At 40.3% G+C, this 19212-nt stretch overlaps 1 protein-coding gene across 1 annotated transcript in view; it reads left to right on the top strand.

Moving 5' to 3' along the window:
• The window catches only part of GPATCH2 (G-patch domain containing 2), a 107190-nt gene that overhangs the window by 5391 nt on the left and 82587 nt on the right, over positions 1–19212 (top strand). Inside the window, exons 2-5 of the mRNA XM_035111346.3 lie at positions 2292–3005; positions 6880–6941; positions 9077–9259; positions 9973–10052. Of these exons, the coding sequence (XP_034967237.3) occupies positions 2292–3005; positions 6880–6941; positions 9077–9259; positions 9973–10052 (1039 nt within the window). The remainder of the gene's footprint in view (positions 1–2291; positions 3006–6879; positions 6942–9076; positions 9260–9972; positions 10053–19212) is intronic.

Below are 19212 nucleotides of genomic sequence, written 5' to 3' on the forward strand. Positions count from 1 at the left end.
GAGCCGGCGTACAGCTTCCGGGTCATGTGGCCAGCCGCTTCTGGTGAACCAGAGCAGTGCACGGAAACACCGTTTACCTTCTCGCTGGAGCGGTACCTTCTTGTACTTGTACTTCGTGCTTTCGAACTGCTAGGTTGACAGGAGCAGGGACCGAGCAATAGGAGCTCACCCTGTCGCGGGGATTCGAACCACCAACCTTCTGATTGGCAAGCCCTAGGCTCTGTGGTTTAACCCACAGCGCCACCCGCGTCCCTGTACCTACAATAAAATGTTTTATAGGGGGGCACCTTAAAAGACTATCTTCAGAGATAGGCTGGAAGGAACAATATGGGATGGAATAATTTACTTCTTGTCCTATCATTGAGGTCCATGTGCCTCACTTTAAAATAAAATGCTGCCATTACATTCAGATTCTTGGAGGTATATATTAGAACTGTTGAATAAGGCTATACTTCAATCCTAGTACTGCATCACCTGAAAATATTTTTCAATTGTTGATTCATACAGATTTTCCATCATTGATAATTTAATTCAGTATGCTGAATTCAGTTAGCACTCATTACACTGCAGAAGTCTAAATTGTAACTCAACCATACTGATCTTCAGTTTTTCTTGGTTACACCACTCAGATACTGAGCAGTAATTCTGCAAAACATTAGACTATTGGCTAGTTTAGATGTTAGGCACTGTTTCTTGATGCCCAAAAAGCTTTTCCTCAATTGGGCAACTTGTGCAGCAGACAGTATCATGAATCTCTTCCCACCTCACTTATTAAAGTTTGTATGGGGGTTGAAATGCTGGTAATTTGTCCAGTCTTCAAATTTTAGGTTGCTTTTGCAGGTTCATTGTGAATAAATATTGTGCTGATGCATGTTGCCTGATTTCTCCCTCTTTCAATTCTCCCCTTGTGTGAGTAGGAGAAACAAACCAGGAAGCCACCATTGAGATTGGCTTCTTGTGCTTTCTGAACCTGGGATCCTGATTTGTTGCTCCCTATGATACCAGGATTGCAGGTTCAGACAGCACAGGAAGCCAGCCTTAATTGTGGCTTCCCTGTGGTTTACTGTGAATAAACAATGTACTGATGCATATTGCCTGATTGTTTCTTCTGCTTGCAACAGGGGAGGATTAAAGCAGAAATAAATGGACCACATGCATCAACATACTGTTCATTCACAATAAACCAGCAAGGAAGCTGCAATTAAGCTTGGCTTCCTCTGATGTCTGAATCAGGAATCCTGGTTCGTTGCTCCCTTAAACTATGGCTTGTTATTGTGGGTAGAGGACTATTATGATGATTATTTTACTATTAGGCGCTCTGTCAGTATGCTTTTCATTATGTTTTTATCTTTCATGTTTTGTAAAGTGTTTTTAATGTTGTACATTGCCTTGAGATATTTTGATAAAGGGTGGTATATAATTTGAATTATTATTATTATGGTATTGTTAGCCTATCTATCCTGCAACAAGCTAGGATCCTGGCTTCCAACATCAAGGGAAGCCAAGCTTCATTGTGGGTAGCCAGGTTGTTTCTTATTCACACCAGGGAAGGAGCCAAGAAGGTGTCATTGGGATGCACACATGAGAATTGTTTTCACAACAAACCACAATAATGCAGTCATTGAAAAAGTGAGAAAATCAGCATAGCATAGCTGCCAAGTTTTCCCTTTTCTCACGAGGAAGCCTATTCAGCATAAGGGAATTTCCCTTAAAAAAAGGGATAACTTGGCAGCTATGGCATAGCTTTGATTTTCAAGCTCTTTAGGTCAAAAGAACTACAGCTGTCTCCTTCCAGATGTGTCACTTCAGAATTTCAGAGTCATTCTCATAGTGGGTCATGAAGTAGAAGGTTTTCCTCCTTAGATTCCAATTAGTTAGTAAGCAAATTTAATCAATATATTGGCAGTATAGGTGACACTTATGTGTGCTTGTTTAAATGACTGTACCTGCATGCCATAGTCAGTGAGCCCATGTCGAAGGAAAACTAGAGTAAGGATGTTCCCTATATTTAGAACAGCACACACAAGTCCTGTTTCATGGATCAACTGCATGGGAAATGGCAGCAATTACAGACAGGAATTAAATGTTTTAACTGGCCCTAGGCAACATTCCAGGACGGGTGAAATGAAAGATGGCACAACAATAAGATAATTTCCACATCTTGGTTTTGGACCCTGTTTCTCTATGTAAGTTTGATAAGTGGCACTTGAATGTGAAATGAAAGCTATGCCTTTTAGGTGGTGGTGGTTCTAGTAGAAGAGCTTTCTGATTAATTTGAATTGTTTTTTCAGGCAGTTCAGCAAGACTATGGAGGAACTAGTTCATGATCTGGTCTCGGCACTGGAGGAAAGTTCGGAGCAAGCAAGAGGAGGCTTTGCAGATACGGGAGACCATTCTCGCAGTGTCTCTTGCCTTCTAAAACGCCAGGCCCGAAAGCGAAGGGGGAGGAAAAGACGTTCATTTAACACCCATCACCCCTGGGAGACAGGCCACTGTTTAAGTGAAGGCTCTGATTCCAGCTTTGAGGAACCAAACAAGGATTATAGAGAAAACCATGCCAATAACAAGAAAGACCATAGCGACTCTGATGACCAGTTGTTACTTGCAAAACGCAGGCCGACGTCAAATTTAAATAACCTCAGAGGCAAAAGGCCTCTATGGCATGAACCTGATTTATCAGTTGACAATCTAGGAAATAGGACTCTGCGTAGGAGGCGAAAGGTGAAACGAATGGCAGTGGATCTACCTTCAGAAGTAACAAACACGCTGACCTTACCACAGCAGGATAACATTAAGGATCAGGAAATGGACAATGACAACAGATCTTGCCAACATCAAGAACTAACAAAGAGCAAAGTTAAAAAAAGGAAACTAGCAGCAAGCCGGCAAGGACCAGACATTTTGGATGAAGGAGTGGTCATTGAGAATGATGAAATCAACCAGACAAGCAAGGATAAGATGGAATATGAGGAGCAAAAGGGCTCAGATGAAAACATGAGTGACAGGTTACTTTTAACATTTCATTTAATTGCAAGTTTTTTATTTTCAATTTTGTATTTGATACATGTTTATTGCTGAGTATTTTTTCTGTGTTTCACGATGAAATCATAATGTAGCATACTATGAAACTGTACAGTTCAAAATAGTTTCAAGACTTCCTGCTACTGTACTATATTAGAGCTCTTGTCAGAATTCTAATTATGGAATAGTTTTACTGTCTTCCAAGTGTTTTGATTCATACCACCATATGCATAACTGTTGCATTTTTTCTAAAAATATATGGGTGCTCTGAAGGTCAAGGGCAGTGCAATGCTGTGCACATTTGGTAAAGGTAAATGGACCCCTGACCATTAGGTCCAGTCGTGACTGACTCTGGGGTTGCGGCGCTCATCATGGGTTATTGACCAAGGGAGCCGGCATACAGCTTCCGGGTCATGTGGCCAGCATGACAATAACAATTACAGGGAAAATATGCAAATTAAGGTATGTAATGTACATTGTATCCACATGGGAAAAAATTCAGTTTTTTCCTTTTGCAGAACAGCTTTTTGCACAATTTTGATTTTTTTAGTTTTAAACACAAAACCCTCTTTCTCTCTCGAATGGGACATGGTTTGCAAAATCAGATAAACATTTAGAATCTAGGGAAGTATTTTAAAACTAATTTGATCCCTTGGTGCCACAAGGTCTTGGGAAACATGTTAAAATGTTCTTCCCTTCTAATTTCCACTTACACAACACTGGACGGCAAGTTCTAGTTTTTGTGGTGGTTTATTTTGCCCTTCTACTCTGTCCCCTTTGTAAGCGCTCACTCCATTCTGCAGTCATGGTTACGCTTGGTTAAGACAAAATGAGTAATCTTAGTACCCAGCCATACAGGTTGCCACTCTGCTCCTAGGTGAAGATACTGTAGGGTGCTGTTTTTCCCTTTCTTCTAGGAGGCCATAAGTTGTCAAGAAGCCTACATTTTCAGGCGCTTTTGTATTTGCTGGAATTTCAGTAAACTAATGGTTTGGTGATGAGGCAGGGAAGGGGGTTTAGTACATTATTGGTACTCAATAAATATGAATTACAGTCTGGAGAACAGAGAGTCATGCAATGGTCAAATATTGTCCAGGAAGTAGGTTTATAATTTGGTAGCTGACCTCCCTTAGGGTCAAGGCGCTGGGTGCATAGCTGCCAAGTTATCCCTTTTTTAAAGGGATTTTCCATTATGCTGAATAGGCTTCCTCGCGAGAAAAGGGAAAACTTGGCAGCTATGGCTGGGTGGCATGATAAAATCTAAATATTATAATTTACCATTTGTATTTTACATTTTTGTTTCAGATTTCTTGTTAACCTGCCTATTGCCTCCAGTATCCGTATCAGTACCACTTGTTGAAGAACACAAGCGGGAAAGTGCCTTTGCCCTTAAATCCTGCCAGTGGGCTTCCAATACGCATCAGGTTGACCACTGTGAGAACAAAAATAAAAATAAAAAAGGACTAGTTGGGTCTAGGTCTCATCCAGCAGGACTCTATATGTTCTTTAATATTCTCAGTATATTAACACTGCTAGTTTGTCCTGCTGAATGTTTATACAGAGAGCACAGACCTCTCCGATTCAATGTATTCAATGGAGAAAGTATTACCAAATTCTGCTAGATGTTGCACTGTGAACTGAAGAATGTTTCTGAAGCAGAGCTTTCTCAATGAGTAGCTGGTTTTATTTATTTGTTAAGAGATTTTTATACTCTGAGTGGTTTACATAATACAATGGTACCTCGCTAGACGAATGCCCTGCTAGACGAATTTTTCGCTAGATGAATGGGTTTTGTGATAGGAGGTTGCCTCGCAAGACAAATTCGTTTTGTGAAAAATTCGTCTAGCGAATCGCGGTTTCCCATAGGAATGCATTGAAATTCAATAAATGCATTTCTATAAAAATAAATTAAATGCATTCCTATGGGATTCGCAAGATGAATTTTTCGCAAAACTAATTGACTCACAGAACGAATTAAATTATAATAATAATATAAAACACAGTAAGCAACAGTGTTATATTTATAAATAACATAAATAGCAGTATCATAAAGATTACTTAGCCCACCAGCCTCTAAAAGTTTGACAAAAAGGTGTGGTTTTACCTGGCATCTGAAAGACTAAAAAATTGGGACAAGCCTCACTTCATTGGAGTTATTCTACAGACATAGAGCCACCACCAAAAAGACTTTTCCTCAGCCCCCCCCCCCACGCTATTCACCCCACATTATTCGCCAGAAGAACCTCTTTGACTGATCTTAATGCACATCCATGTTAATATGGCAGAAGGTGTTCTGTCTTCTATCTGGGTCCCAGACCATTCATGGTTCTAAATGTCAGCATAAGAACTTTGAATTAGGCCTTGAAGATGATTGTCAAACCAATGCAGTTATTTTAGAATAGGAGTTATATGCAACCAGCATGCTGCCTCTATTAATTCCCTGGCTGCCACATTCTTCATTACTTCTGGATCATCTTTAAAGGCAGCCCCATGCAAAGCACATTACAGTAGTCTATCCTGGAAGTTCTCAGAGCATGGATAACTGTAGCTAGTCTAACCCTGTTTAGAAAAAATGTAAGCATTCCTAGCCACTGAGTACACCTGGGTCTAAAATGACAGTGATAGTTATAAGAGCACCACCAACTCTTAAAAACAAAACAAAACCAGAAAAACCATGTAAACCTGCTTTTTCAAGGAGAGGGCAGCCTCATCCAGATCAGGATGTTCACCAAATTCCATATCTGGGATCAACTACAGAACCTTTGTCTTATCCGGATTTGGCTATAGGTTAACATCTGCTGTCTGAATTACACACAGAAAGCAGAGAGTCAGTTCCCCTGTTACAACATGGGTCATGTGATCCCATCACCCTATGCTTAGCAAGGAAAACTGTTGTATTTGCCTCCGTGAAGCTTTTAAATGCTCAAGGACAACTACAAATAAGAGAACATTGCAGTGGTCAATCCTCGAGGATTATGAAAGTGGTGTGGGGTTAGTCCTTTTCTACATATGAGTGAAGTCAGTAGACTGGAAGAAACCATGATTCATAGCTGCTCACAGCTGCCACCTAATTGCAAGTTGAAAATGTTTGAAAACTGCCTTCGCAGCAAATTTTTACATGGCTTCTTCCATGATGCTCATAGTCACAAATACACATCTGTGCATAAACATTTTTTAACATGGATAGACAGGATGTTTGAATGACGCATATGAAACAGCTGTCAGCTGGAAGTTAACATTTCTTTTTGCCATTAGAATCACATTGATCCTGGGGGCGGGGGGTGACATTTACTTTATTTTAATAGGTTGTTGTAGTGTAAACGTTTGTTCTTCCTCTAAATAATAGAATTTTGGTGAATCGTTATGCAGTGCATCTTTCAGAATATTTGTAAATGTTGAAAAAAGTCTTGCCCCTTGTGTTTCATGTGTTGAAGAACAGATCAGAATGGTTTTTGCCTGAAATTCCACCACCACCGCTTTTATTTTATTTTTTTAACTGAGCAGCGGTGTTTGGGATCAAGCTGAATTGCACAGCATAAGAAAGGAGCAGTGAGCATTTGATGGAAACAGATAATAAAATGCATCAATTGTGTCAGCACCTCATTGCAGTCACATCTGGCTTACTGTCAGGGTCCCATTAGATTCCTGTGGTTTTATGTGCCAAAAATAATGTTCTGTAGTTAATGGAACTGGGATATTTGCAGTTTGATTTTTTTAAAAAATAAAAAAATCATCTTATTTTCTTTTAGATTTTGTGAAGGCTTAAGTTTCATCTGAGTGCAATCTTGTCTCTTTAAAATTTTATGGCTGAGATATCAATTGCACTTTTGATCTGTTTCTTTCTCTCTGTTATTACAGCGAATCCAGCAGCCTGAGCAGTAGTGATGCTGGTTTGTTTACCAATGATGAGGGAAGACAAGGTACTGAAAGAGTGCAATTTTGTTTCTTTGTGAAATTGGATCAGATTCAGTTCTGTAAAACACTGAACATTATTTCACAATTGGTTGGTTCATATCCCAGTATTTTTAATCTTTATGTAGGAAGCTTGGGGTTTAGTTCTTGCAGATTTTAAAAACGTAAAACTATTTATCAATTTAATAGTGCAATCTCTCTAATTTTAGACATTAATCTTGTGAATGAACTGTGATTTTCTTACCACATTTTGTGTAAAGGGGAAAAAAGATTGTGGAGACGTGAGTTTTTTGAGGCATCTTATAACAATTGTTAAAAGGGACCCAGGTGGCTCTGTGGGTTAAACCACAGAGTCTAGGGCTTGCTGATCAGAAGGTCGGTGGTTTGAATTCCTGCAACGGGGTGAGCTCCCGTTGCACGGTCCCAGCTCCTGCCCACCTAGCAGTTCGAAAGCACATCAAAGTGCAAGTAGATAAATAGGGACCGCTCCAGCGGGAAGGTAAACGGTGTTTCCGTGCACTGCTCTGGTTCGCCAGAAGCAGCTTTGTCATGCTGGCCACATGACCCGGAAGCTGTCTGCGGACAAACGCCAGCTCCCTCGGCCTATAGAGCGAGATGAGCGCCGCAACCCCAGAGTCGGACACAACTGGACCTGATGGTCAGGGGCCCCTTTACCTTTACCTTTATAACAATTGTTATGTACTGCTTTCTTATTCTCTTCTATTAGGCACGTTGCTACAGCAGCATACACAGTTCAGGACAAGGGTTCAAATGCCTATATAAGGGCATGATTGGTCCTCTGTTATTGGGGCTTGGTCTTGGCTGCACCACCATCACAGCTGCTGAAGCTGGTGCTACTGCACATACAACTTTCAACTCTCATATGTGTCACCACTACATATTTAGGGCTAGTCATTTTGACTGGTCAAAGAATTGTCAAACATTTTAAATCATGAATTTATTAAAATTGCTGAGAGGGTGAAGTACGTTAATAATGGGGGGGGAATGTATTGATTAACTCTTGTGAAGTAAAATATTCCAATCAATTTGGGAGAGGTCATAACTTGGTGGTCATGCAGAAGGTTCCAGGTTCTACGCCCTACATCTCTGGTTTAGAAACTCAGACAGCTGCGACCCTCCTCTTGTGTGCATCCTTCTCACATGTTGTGTGCATGTTTCCTTCCATCACCTAAGTTCACAGTCACAGTTACATTTATATTAGTTTCCATTTGATTGATTTTCTCAATCGTTAATAAACATTTTTTAAAAAGAGTATCAAAGACTTTCAAGTTCTATAGGGCATTCCTTTAATCACAGGCTATATCACTCCTTTCTATCACAGTGACCTGAGGACAACCTGTTGCCACCATCCAGGTAACTCAGCCACTCTACAGTAGGCTGAGATCCATGATGTCCTTTCTGACATCACAAACCAGTTGTGCCGCAGCAGCCATCATTCCTATACAGAAAGTAAAGTGTGACTCTGGATAAAATCAAAGTGACATGAGCATAGATGCATACAAGAGTTTCAGATGTTGATTTAGCAAAGTGCATAATTGTGTTTTACTTTTGATTTTTTTTTAGTTTCTAAGAGTCATTAAAATATCCCTGGACCCTTGATGTTTCCTGTGGTACTGTCATCTTTCATTTAAAAACAACTTTTTCAAAACTTATTTCTTAATGAACTTAATCAGATTAATTTTATTTGGTCACATCTGTTCATGATTGTTTCCCCCATTTATATACCATACAAATCATGAAATTAAGCTAATTATATACCATTATCAACTGCAAAGAACTGTTTTCACAGTTTTATTCTCCTTAATTCCCTGCAGGAGATTAAGGCTTGTTTTTGTTAGTGTTATGAATGCAGTAACTTAAATGGATTTCCCTGCCGTTATCACCAAAGGATTAGCTAGTTTATTATTTTCCAGATTTCTAAATTGGTTCTAAAACGTTGCACTTTATACCCTTTTATTGGTGGCAGTGCTTGTCATGCTAGTAAATGCCATGTTCCGAGCACTACAGTAACAACTATAGCATAGCAATAAAGGAGATACTGATTCTCATTAGGATTGGGCTTCTTTGGATAATAAACCTCAATCTCTCTTTTCTTAATGTAAGATAATGTTTGTTATCACAGGTGACGATGAGCAGAGTGACTGGTTCCATGAAAGTGAACCTGGAGGTGCCTGTGGGATCACTGGGATCATTCCCTGGTGGGAAAAAGAAGACTCTGCAGAACTGGAAAAAGAGTTGCCTGATCCAGTCTTTGAAAGTATCTTAACAGGCAGTTTTCCTCTGATGTCCCACTCAGGCAAGAGAGGTCAGCAACATTTTAACTGATCAGATTAGACATTTTGAAATTGTTACCCTTAAGAGATGACACTGGATTGTTGAGGGCACTAGGGGTTGTGGTCAGAATGTCTTACCTGTGTGTTGGTTTTTATGCACCCTAAAGCTTTAAAGATTAATTTCTAGCTGGAGGATTGTGATTGCTGGGAAAGTGGTCATTCCCCCTGAGTAGTTTCTTTGTAATTCTCAGGATAACTCACAAATGTCTCATTTTAAAGGCATTTTGGCTGTATGCATGCTAGCTTTTCCGAGATTCGTAGGTGGTGCAACCTACATTGCTCATTTCCTGTCTCTTTTTTTCCTTATCATTCTGTTCCATGATAATTTTGCAGATTTTGATGCTCTTCAATCCGTAATGGGGGAAAGCTAAAAAGGCTCCAAACAAAACAATTAACAGTGTGATATTTTCATATTTTGGAGTTACTTTTTGTGTGTGTGTATGTTGGATTCCATCATTTGCATCCTGCCCTTTGCCTGCAAAATATATTTTAATAAAATAAAAAAATTGTCGTGACTTATTCAGTACTTTGCGAGCGTACAGGATAGCAGATGTAATACCAACAAACAGCCATTAAAATATCTCAGACAAGGAGACAGGATCTTCATTCCTTGGATTCTCCCGTAACGATTGCAAATGTATTATTGTTGTGCACGTTTAAACTGAGCTGAAATTTTGTTTTGTAGATTTCCAGACAAGGTTTAGTCACCTTCATGGAATGCCAGCAAGGAACATCAAAAAGGCTGCTGGGAATCTGACCACAATGGTAGGCTGGTTCTCATCATTTACAATGAACTGCATTTCCTCAATAAATTGCAACATTTTAAAAATAACTACTGGTTGTACATATGTGAAAATAATTTTCTTACAGGGTGCAAATCAAGGAGTGAGACCTGGTTCTTCTGTCATTTTTAATAGGGTAGTTGGGCTCTCCTTTCAGAACGGTATCAATTTGTTGAACACAACTTGAAGGTCAAACTGACAGCATTAAGTATAGTCTAGAGAAGCTCTCTGTGTTAAACTGATCTGCTTATCTTTTAATCTGGAAACACTTCCCTAAATATTTTACCTCAAAGTCATTATTGATATAATATGTAGAAATTGGTTTAAGAAGTTTATACAGTGCCTGGATTACTAGATCAATAGACAAATTTAGAGCAACTTGATATCCTGTAGTGCCATTGTTAATAAAATTACTCTGTTGTACTGGAATCTGAGAATCCTTCTCAGAAGGTGGTAATGTAAGCCAAAAAACAGTATACATGACATTTAACCTTACCACATTCATTTGAAATTTTAGGATATAACTAATACCTGATAATCCTGGATCTCTACTTGCTTGCTTGCTTGCTTAATACATGTACAAATGTGTAAAAAAAGAAAAGAAAGGAACTATGGAAACCATTGTGGATAGCAGAGGGAAATCTTAAAATTCTTTGTTCAGAAATAGCAGGTCTAAGCTGAATAATCTACTTTAAAACCTTGGCCTGTGAACTTTGCCTTTAGAGGTAATGAATCAGATGAATGGTATCTAGTTGCTGGTTTCAGATCTCCCAATTTTTGTTTTTGGTTCACTGCTTGCTTGAGCATATCTGGGATTTGTAGCCCATTTTCTAGGCTTATTGCAATCTCACTCTGGTATTTTATAGAAGCTATTACAACTGATAGGTTAACTTCATGGTATTGATGATACATGGCTTAACCATGCTAAAAACTGCCTTCCCCCTCTAAATTGTAAAAAGATGATTAAGTTTCAATTGATGGAGATATACTGTATCTCTGTGTGTACATATAATGAGAGTTGTTTTCTGGTGCAATATCTCAGTTGTTAGAAACCCCTGTGGATGTTATAAAATTGTGCGAGAGAGAAATATTTTGGTGTTAAACAATTTCCAGAAAGCTGGGTATGTTTGTATTACGAAATGCTTATAGAAGACACCAGCCATTGTGTCTTTTTGTTTTTTGCTTTTACTGCTGATTTGGTTTGTGAATGTAAATATTTTTGTGTGAGTGATATGCTTTTATTATTCTCTCTGAAAAAATTGTCGAGAAAATATTTACTTGACAATTATCTTTATATCAAATACAGACTTTACAGAGGAAAGCCAATCACATAGAATACTCTTCTTGGGGGGGGGATGTAATTGTTGCTTGATGTTACAAGTGTTTGGATTGCTGCAAATACAATAATTAACCGTACTTTTCCATGTATAAGACTAGGTTTTTTTACTTTAAAATAAGGTTAGAAATCTGGGGGCGTCTTATACACAGATAGTACATATGCTCATTTTCTAAATTTGGGGTCCCCAAAAGTAGGAGGTGTCTTATATATGGGGGCGTCTTATACATGGAAAAATACGGTATATGGGAAAGATGAAATGGATACATTATTAGGCAATAATACACAACTGTATTGGGTACCATATTCCTGATTTACAGTCCATTCCCTCACCCCACCTCCTGCAGTCACACATTTGCCTTGGCCTGTCAAGACAGAACACATATGCTTATTTGTTATCAATGAGGAATTTTCAAAGGCAGTCTCTAAATTGCTGAAATCCATTGACAAAAAAAGGAGGGGGGAAAAAGGAATACCTATGACATCTGGTAATGCAGAACAAGAAGTAATTACTGCTATTAGAATGTTACACTGAAAGCAAAAGTGCTTTTAGAGAGATTAATTTCCAGAGCAAAGGAGAATACTGCAAATGCAACCCATTGAACAGAATTGGGATGATGACCTAATTCTTTCACTTTTAAGGTAGATGAGTTTGTGATGTCTGTACAGGAACACTTGCTCAATACCTATGAAGGGAATAAAGGAGGGAAAGGACACACTTTCTGGTGAGGCATAATCTGAGTGCCATGCCAGGTTGCAAGATGTATATGCATTGCACATGCATACCTGATTGTACAGTTCTGCCCAACTTATGGTTTCCATATTGCTTAATAAAATTGTACTCCCAGAGATATTTTAAACTATGTACAATAGTTCCAGGAAACTGGAAAAGCTGTGGCTGAACAATGATCATTTTGGTTTCTGATAGAATTGGATGATTTGAATTGTAACAAAGCTGTTAGACATAAAATTATTGTTATTGCTGCTGCTGCTGCTACTACTACTATTAACCAATACAAGGTAATTTGCAAAAATATCCACACAATTAAAACAAGATAAAATCTAGCATAAATAAAAATTACACAGTAACTTTCAGACAGGAGCAGAAAATTTTAAATTGCAAGGCAATCCTGCCTGCTTACTCAAAACTAAGTCTTATTGATTTCAATGGAACTTGCTCCTAGATAAGATGATATAGGATGACAGCCTGGTACACTCACTTGCACATCCCGAAAAGCCACTTCTGTGGGTTGGGAAATGGCATAGGAAGTGTTGTGGAGGGGTGCAGCTGGAGGAGATTCCATGGCAATCAGATCTCCTACCTAATATGAGGAAAAGTTAGACTGGTTCCTGTCAGGGATGCTTGGGAGATGTAGTCCAAAACCCTTGGGGCTCCAGCTACTTTGGACAACAACTTCCATCATCCTTAGCTAGCAGGACCAGTGGTCAGGGATGATGGGAATTGTAGTCCATCAATATTGATGGAACAATTTATCAGCATCTTCCCCACTGAGTAGTTAGTTCCAGTTACCCCTGGGCAGAGGCAGATTTAGGGCAACTTGACCGGTTCTGTCACACTGGGCATTGAGCCTAGGGGAAGCTGCAGGCGTCACAACCATGATGTTGTGAATTGAGCAGAGTGGAAGGCAAGGGGTGTGTGTGGTATTTTGACCTCACACAGGGCACTGCTGAAATCTGAAAGACTAAAGCAGGGTCCCCAAACTAAGGCCCGGGGGGCGGATGTGGCCCAATCGCCTTCTAAATCCGGCCCGCAGACGGTCCGAGAATCAGCATGTTTTTACATGAGTAGAATGTGTCCTTTTATTTAAAATGCATCTTTAGGTTATTTGTGGGGCCTGCCTGGTGTTTTTACATGAGTAGAATGTGTCCTTTTATTTAAAACTAGTGCCATTCAGCCCGTTTAATAAACGGGCGCTAGAACATTCGGCTTTTTTCGGTGGCAGCGGTGCGTGGGGGGCTTTTATTCCTTGTCTAATTGATTGTTCCTCCCCCCTCCCTTTGATCCTTAATTTATCCCAATTCCCCCCCCCCGTTCCCAAACCCCAAGCCAAAGTCCCCCCCCTTTTTACCTTTACAGCCCGGGCTCGGCTGGGGGGTGCGGGGGGTATTTCTTCCTTTACCCCCTCCGAAGCTTGTGTTTGGAGTGCGGATCCCTCCCCACCCTGTTTTCGCGCGCTTTTTGCGTCTGCCATTTGGTTCCTAATTTTTCCCCGTCAATAGCACTGCTGCTGACAGGGCCCAGTGGCCGAATTCTGGCTCCTGGACGGCCCGGGCGGCTGCTCCGGGGTGTACGCCCAGTTTTTCGGGGTGGGTTGGGGATGGCTCCCGCTACTTTTGTTGGCCTCCGCAGCTGTTTTTCAGTCACCTGCTGCGTCCGGGAGGGAGCTTTGCTGTCCGGGGGGCTTGCGCCCGCCCCGGCACTTTCTGAGGGTCCCGCGGTTGGCGCTGAGCATTTGGTGGCCTCCCCGCGCCTTTCCTGGCCGTTCCGGCCCAGCGGGGGTCTCCCAGTTGCTTGCGCTGTTTGGGCCTCAATTTCGGGCCTGTTAGTGAGGAGAAGCCGGGGCCTCAATTTTTTGGTCATCCCGGCTTCCTCCTCAGGCCCTTGGGCACGTTGAGAGAGGGCCTGCCCTGCTTAGGGGCCTTGCTGCCTGCTCCTGCCTTCCACCTGGTGGCCTCTGTTTTAACTGCTTATTGAGCCAGTACAGGGCAGAGGGGTGGGGTGTGAGATGGGGAGAGTGTGTGTGTGTGCGTGCGTGCAGTCTCTGCGTCCAATCCCTGTGTCCCTGGGGCACATGCTCAGTAGCGTGGAAAACGGGACACAGGGAATCTGGACACAGAGACACAGGGACTTTATTATATAGGATGCATCTCTGGGTTATTTGTGGGGCATAGGAATTCGTTCATTTTTTTTTTTTCAAAATATAGTCCGGTCCCCCACAAGGTCTGAGGGACAGTGGACCGGCCCCCTGCTGAAAAAGTTTGCTGACCCCTGGACTAAAGCTTGCCCCTGCCCCAGCAGTGGGGCAGACTCTGATGAGGGCATTCTTTACATTTCTCTTTCACCCCCTTGTTCTTTCTCCATAGAACAATTAGGGACAGTCCAACTGAAGCAGGCATCTGGTGTTATATTTGCGACATTTCTCCACGGTCCCTGATGCCCTTTCCATATAATAATACCATTCAACTGTGGCATTAGTCTCATACATCAAGTAAAGGGGAAAATGTTAACAGTTATGCCCTGTTACGGCCCGTTAAGGCCTCCTTTCTGACCACTTCTCGGTTGCGGCTATGTGCACAGGCACACATATTGAATTTGCATAAAATGGTTGTTGCCTATATATCTCTTCCAGAAAGTGGTAGAGAACCCACTGTAATTAATATTTCTGGTCAAGCTGGTGTGATAAAGTGTTGTTTGTTGTTGTTGTTTGTTTGTTGTTATATAATTCACAACATATGAATACAATATAAAAGTAAAAGGTAAAGGACCCCTGGATGGTTAAGTCCAGTCAAATTCAACTATGGGGTGCGGCACTCATCTCAGCTTTCAGACCAAGGGAACTGGCGTTTGTCTGCAGACAACTTTTCTGGGTCATGTGGCCAGCATGAACACCGTGACAGAAGCCAGAGTGCACGGAAACACCGTTTACCTTCCTGCCACAGCGGTACCTATTTATCTACTCATGCTGGTATGCTTTCGAACTGCTAAGTTGGCAGGAGCTGGAACAGAGCAACGGGAGCTCACCTTGTTGCACCAATTCGAACCACCAACCTTACGATCAGCAAGCTCAAGAGGCTTGGTGGTTTAGACCACAGCGCCACCCGTGTCCCTTAAATACAATATGAATACATAATACATAATAAAAACAAGGACTTTAAAAAAAAACCACAAACCAATAAACGGCCCACCTCCTTCAACAAACACATTTTAAAAGGGTGTAAGATATTAATCAGCCAAAGGCCTGGTTGAAGAGGAATGTTTTCGCCTGGCGCCTAAAGGTATATAATGAAGGCACCAGCTGAACCTCCCTGGGGACAGCATTCCGCAAACACAGAGCCACTGTAGGAAAGGCCCATTCTCCTGTTGCCAGAAGCAGGGGACACCCTAAGAAGGGCCTCAGATGGTGATCTCAGCATCTGGGTAGGCTCATAGGGAAAGAGGTATTGCAGTTCTGAGATGTTTAAGGGTTTATAAAAGGTCAAAACCAGCACTTTGCCTTGGGCCTGGAAACTAATTAGCAGCCAGTGGTCAGGCCAGGATTCGTGCAATATGCTCAAACCATCTTGTCCCAGTGAGCATCCTGGCCACCAAATTGTGCTCTAGCTGAAGTTTCCCAATCATCTTCAGAGACAGCCCTAGGTATAACACGTCACAGTAATCTAAGATAGAGGTTACCAGAGCATCTGGTTAGGCTGACCCTATCCAGATAGGGGCACAGCTGAGCCACCAGCTCAGCTGATGGAAGGTACTCTATGCCACCTGAGGCCACTTGAGCCGCAAGTGACAGCAAAGGATCCAGAAGTACTTCCAAGCTGCGCACTCACTCTTTTAGAGGGAGTATAACCCCATCAAGAGCCGGCCACCTCCCATCCATCTGGTCTTGGGAACCACCCACTAACTGCATCAGTCTTATCTGGACCGAGCTTTAGTTTGATGGCTTTCATCCAGTCCATTTCCGAGGCAATGCAATGGTCCAGCACATCCACTGCCACACCTTGAGATATAAAGGAAAAGTAGAGCTGTGTGTCATCAGCACGGGATAAAATCGAACTTCACACTGAAGTTCCACACTGCACAGGTTCATTAGGAAGGACCATTTCTGTAAGTTTGGGTTTCTGTTTCAAAAACACCTCTTCAGCCAAAGAAAAAGTGTTTGATGGAGAGTGGTTTGGATAGTGTATTAGTCTATTTTTGAAGGGAGGAGTGAGGGGATTGCAGGAAATAAAGGTATCCCAACAGTAACTTCCTGTTTAGGAGATGATCAAGAGCAGGGCCAGACATTTCTGTTTGGAAGCCTCAATTGCATGCTATTGTATACAGTGATCCATATGTTTAAATGCTGGACAGAGAATACCGGTAGTTAGCTCCTACTGCTCCAGTAAACTTCTGGGAGCAAAGAAAGTAACTCCAAAGTAAGTTGGTAATGTTTTCAAGGCTGATCATGCATGTACCTAGTACAGCAAGTCCATATGTGTATCCCTAAGTGAAATATGAAGTTTTGCACTCCCCTCCACTATTTTGCCCATGAAGTGCATCTAGCAAGGTGCTCTTTATACAGAAGCCTGTTCCAGTGCACAGGTAGTTAGTTACTTCTCATTCATGGTGTCTTTCTTTCTAATGTAAACTATTTGTGTATGCTACACATTTTTAAAATTATACAATATTTTAATATTCACATTTTTATTCAACTTTATCCATTTCTGGCCTATTGAGCTGCCAGTTCATAGATAGTAGAATAGAATACCTGTAGTTTGATTTTTGATCTATGCATTCTTTACTGTACAGATTTTACTGTACCTGATATTGACTATTGCTGAAACAGTACAATTTCTTTCTTTTCTCCTTTCTTCTTTTCCTTTTTTTAAAAAAGAAAACCCTTTGGGTTTGATGGATTTGTACTCTTCAAAGGGAAACAAAACACTAAATATTTCTAATCCTGCATTATTTACCGCATGGGTGGTTAAAATGCTACTTTAAGTCTCATAAAATTTAGAGGAAGAAATCGGCCAACTGCAGCAGGAATTAGATTTAGGAAGAGAGGTACAGAGTCAAAATATTGCTACAGAATTAAATGTCAAAAATCTTCTTTAATAGTAGATATATAGTTCACAGTGTCTGGTTATGATTAATACATTTAATCTAAATCACTGAAAGTTGCTCTCTCCTTTTCCATAAAATACAATAGGACACAAATCAGTTTTACTGTAGATGGATAACAATTGGAAAATAATGCATCTTCCCGCCCAATAAATTGTCAGTTATACCTTTTAACTAAAATCAATTTATCTTTTGAAAATTTATTGCAATTTCTAATAATAAATCTTCTCAAATGTTTATTCATTTGCTGCTTGATACATTTGCGCCACTTTTGCTATGGTCTAATGTTTTTTTTCTTTTGATTCATTGTAAATTAGAAAATCTATTTTGAGTCAATTTTCTAGTTAAGAAGTTAAAATCTATAACCCAACCTTTTTCCTTTTTATGACCTTTACACATTTTAATACCCTTGAACTTTGTTGTAGTCCTATAAAATTTTGATCATAAACTGATTAAAAGACTTGTAACTTGTTGAAAAGGGGTCAGCTAGTGAAGCAACTAGTTGAGAGACTGCGAAACTTGTATCATAGATTTTGATTGCATAAGACAAATGGAAGAATTAAAGGAGGTGAATAAGTGTAGTACTGAGTACACTTTAGTTTAATTGAACATATGCAAGAAATGTCCAATTTGCATTTGTACTCAATCAGTGAGATAACAAGCATCCTTTTTGTCACCTTTTATAATTTTGGCAGTGTTCAGACAATCTTATAGTCCCTTTGTTCCTTCCTCTGTAACAACCTGGCAAACAAACCAGTTTCCCCTTTTGCCCGAACTAGAAAAGTGGTTAACTGCTTCAGAACAAGCCAGGATATTAAATTGTTATTTGAAGTTGGCTTAATATCAAAATTGGCTTGATAGTTCTGTGCATTTACAAATAACGTCGCATGCATGCATTGATATGCTCAGATACATTTTTCTATTATCTTTTTTAAAAAAATCATGCTTAATTTTCCAAGATGTCAGTTATTTCCAGTATGACAAAACTGTTTCAAAAGTAATGTAACCGTTGCTTGTATAAAAATATTGAATCCTTCAGTAGTTGATCATATAATTGCTCAGATTATTTTTCTCTTTTCCCTTCTGATAAACTTTTCTGGAAAAAAATAAATGGGGGAAGTTCTATCTTTTTAATAATAAAAAGCAAGGAAAACTCGTTATAAACCAAAAGACACCCCTGATTTTCTGCAAAACGGAATTTCCTTTCAATTCAGATCACCTTTCATACCTAGGACCTATAGGACTCAGTATACAATTCAGTGCTTGCCTGTACACACAAAGGAATGCATATTCAGATCTGCTCTCACCACTGAAATGAGTCTTGGAAGTCTTGCTCGTGTTAGTATATCCTGGGTTGTGGGGATAGACTATTATTAATTATAGTACTTAATTGGTGCAAATCACTGTTTGCAGTCCTCAAAATAACCTTGGTATCATTGCATCTAGATAAACAACTAAGTCTGAAATTTGCACATAGCCATCAGGTGTATCTATAGCTTGGTTTTAGGAATTCAGAGGAATTAAGTGACCGAGTGATTGTACAACATCAGACTGCAGGTGGGAGATGGCTTGCAAATAAGGTAGCATATCAGCAAGAGAGGTTTTTGTTCATCCCCTCTTCCTGCATGCTTGTTTTCTCCTTATAGGTTTGTGCCTGTACTCTGAAGTGGAGCATAGATTTGAAATCTCTTGTCAACTTCAACTCTTTGCACACATTGGCAGATCAGATCAGTACTGTATATACAGCAGAATTATGTAGCTACATCCTAAGGTAACGCGATGGGCCATATCACTTCAGAATAACTGATTGGCTATAATCTTTTTATTTTTGCTAGATGTTGTAAAACAAACAAAAAACACCCCCTGCATAACTTTCCTCCAAAAAGAAACCTAGCAGTTATCACTCAGTTCTCCCTTTGTTTTCAATGTGGGTCAGCATTCAAAAATGTCATTACTTTCCCCCCTCCCCCC

The sequence above is a fragment of the Zootoca vivipara genome, chromosome 3 (genome assembly GCF_965207765.1).
Source record: "Zootoca vivipara chromosome 3, rZooViv2.hap1.1, whole genome shotgun sequence".
NCBI classification, from domain to species: domain Eukaryota; kingdom Metazoa; phylum Chordata; class Lepidosauria; order Squamata; family Lacertidae; genus Zootoca; species Zootoca vivipara.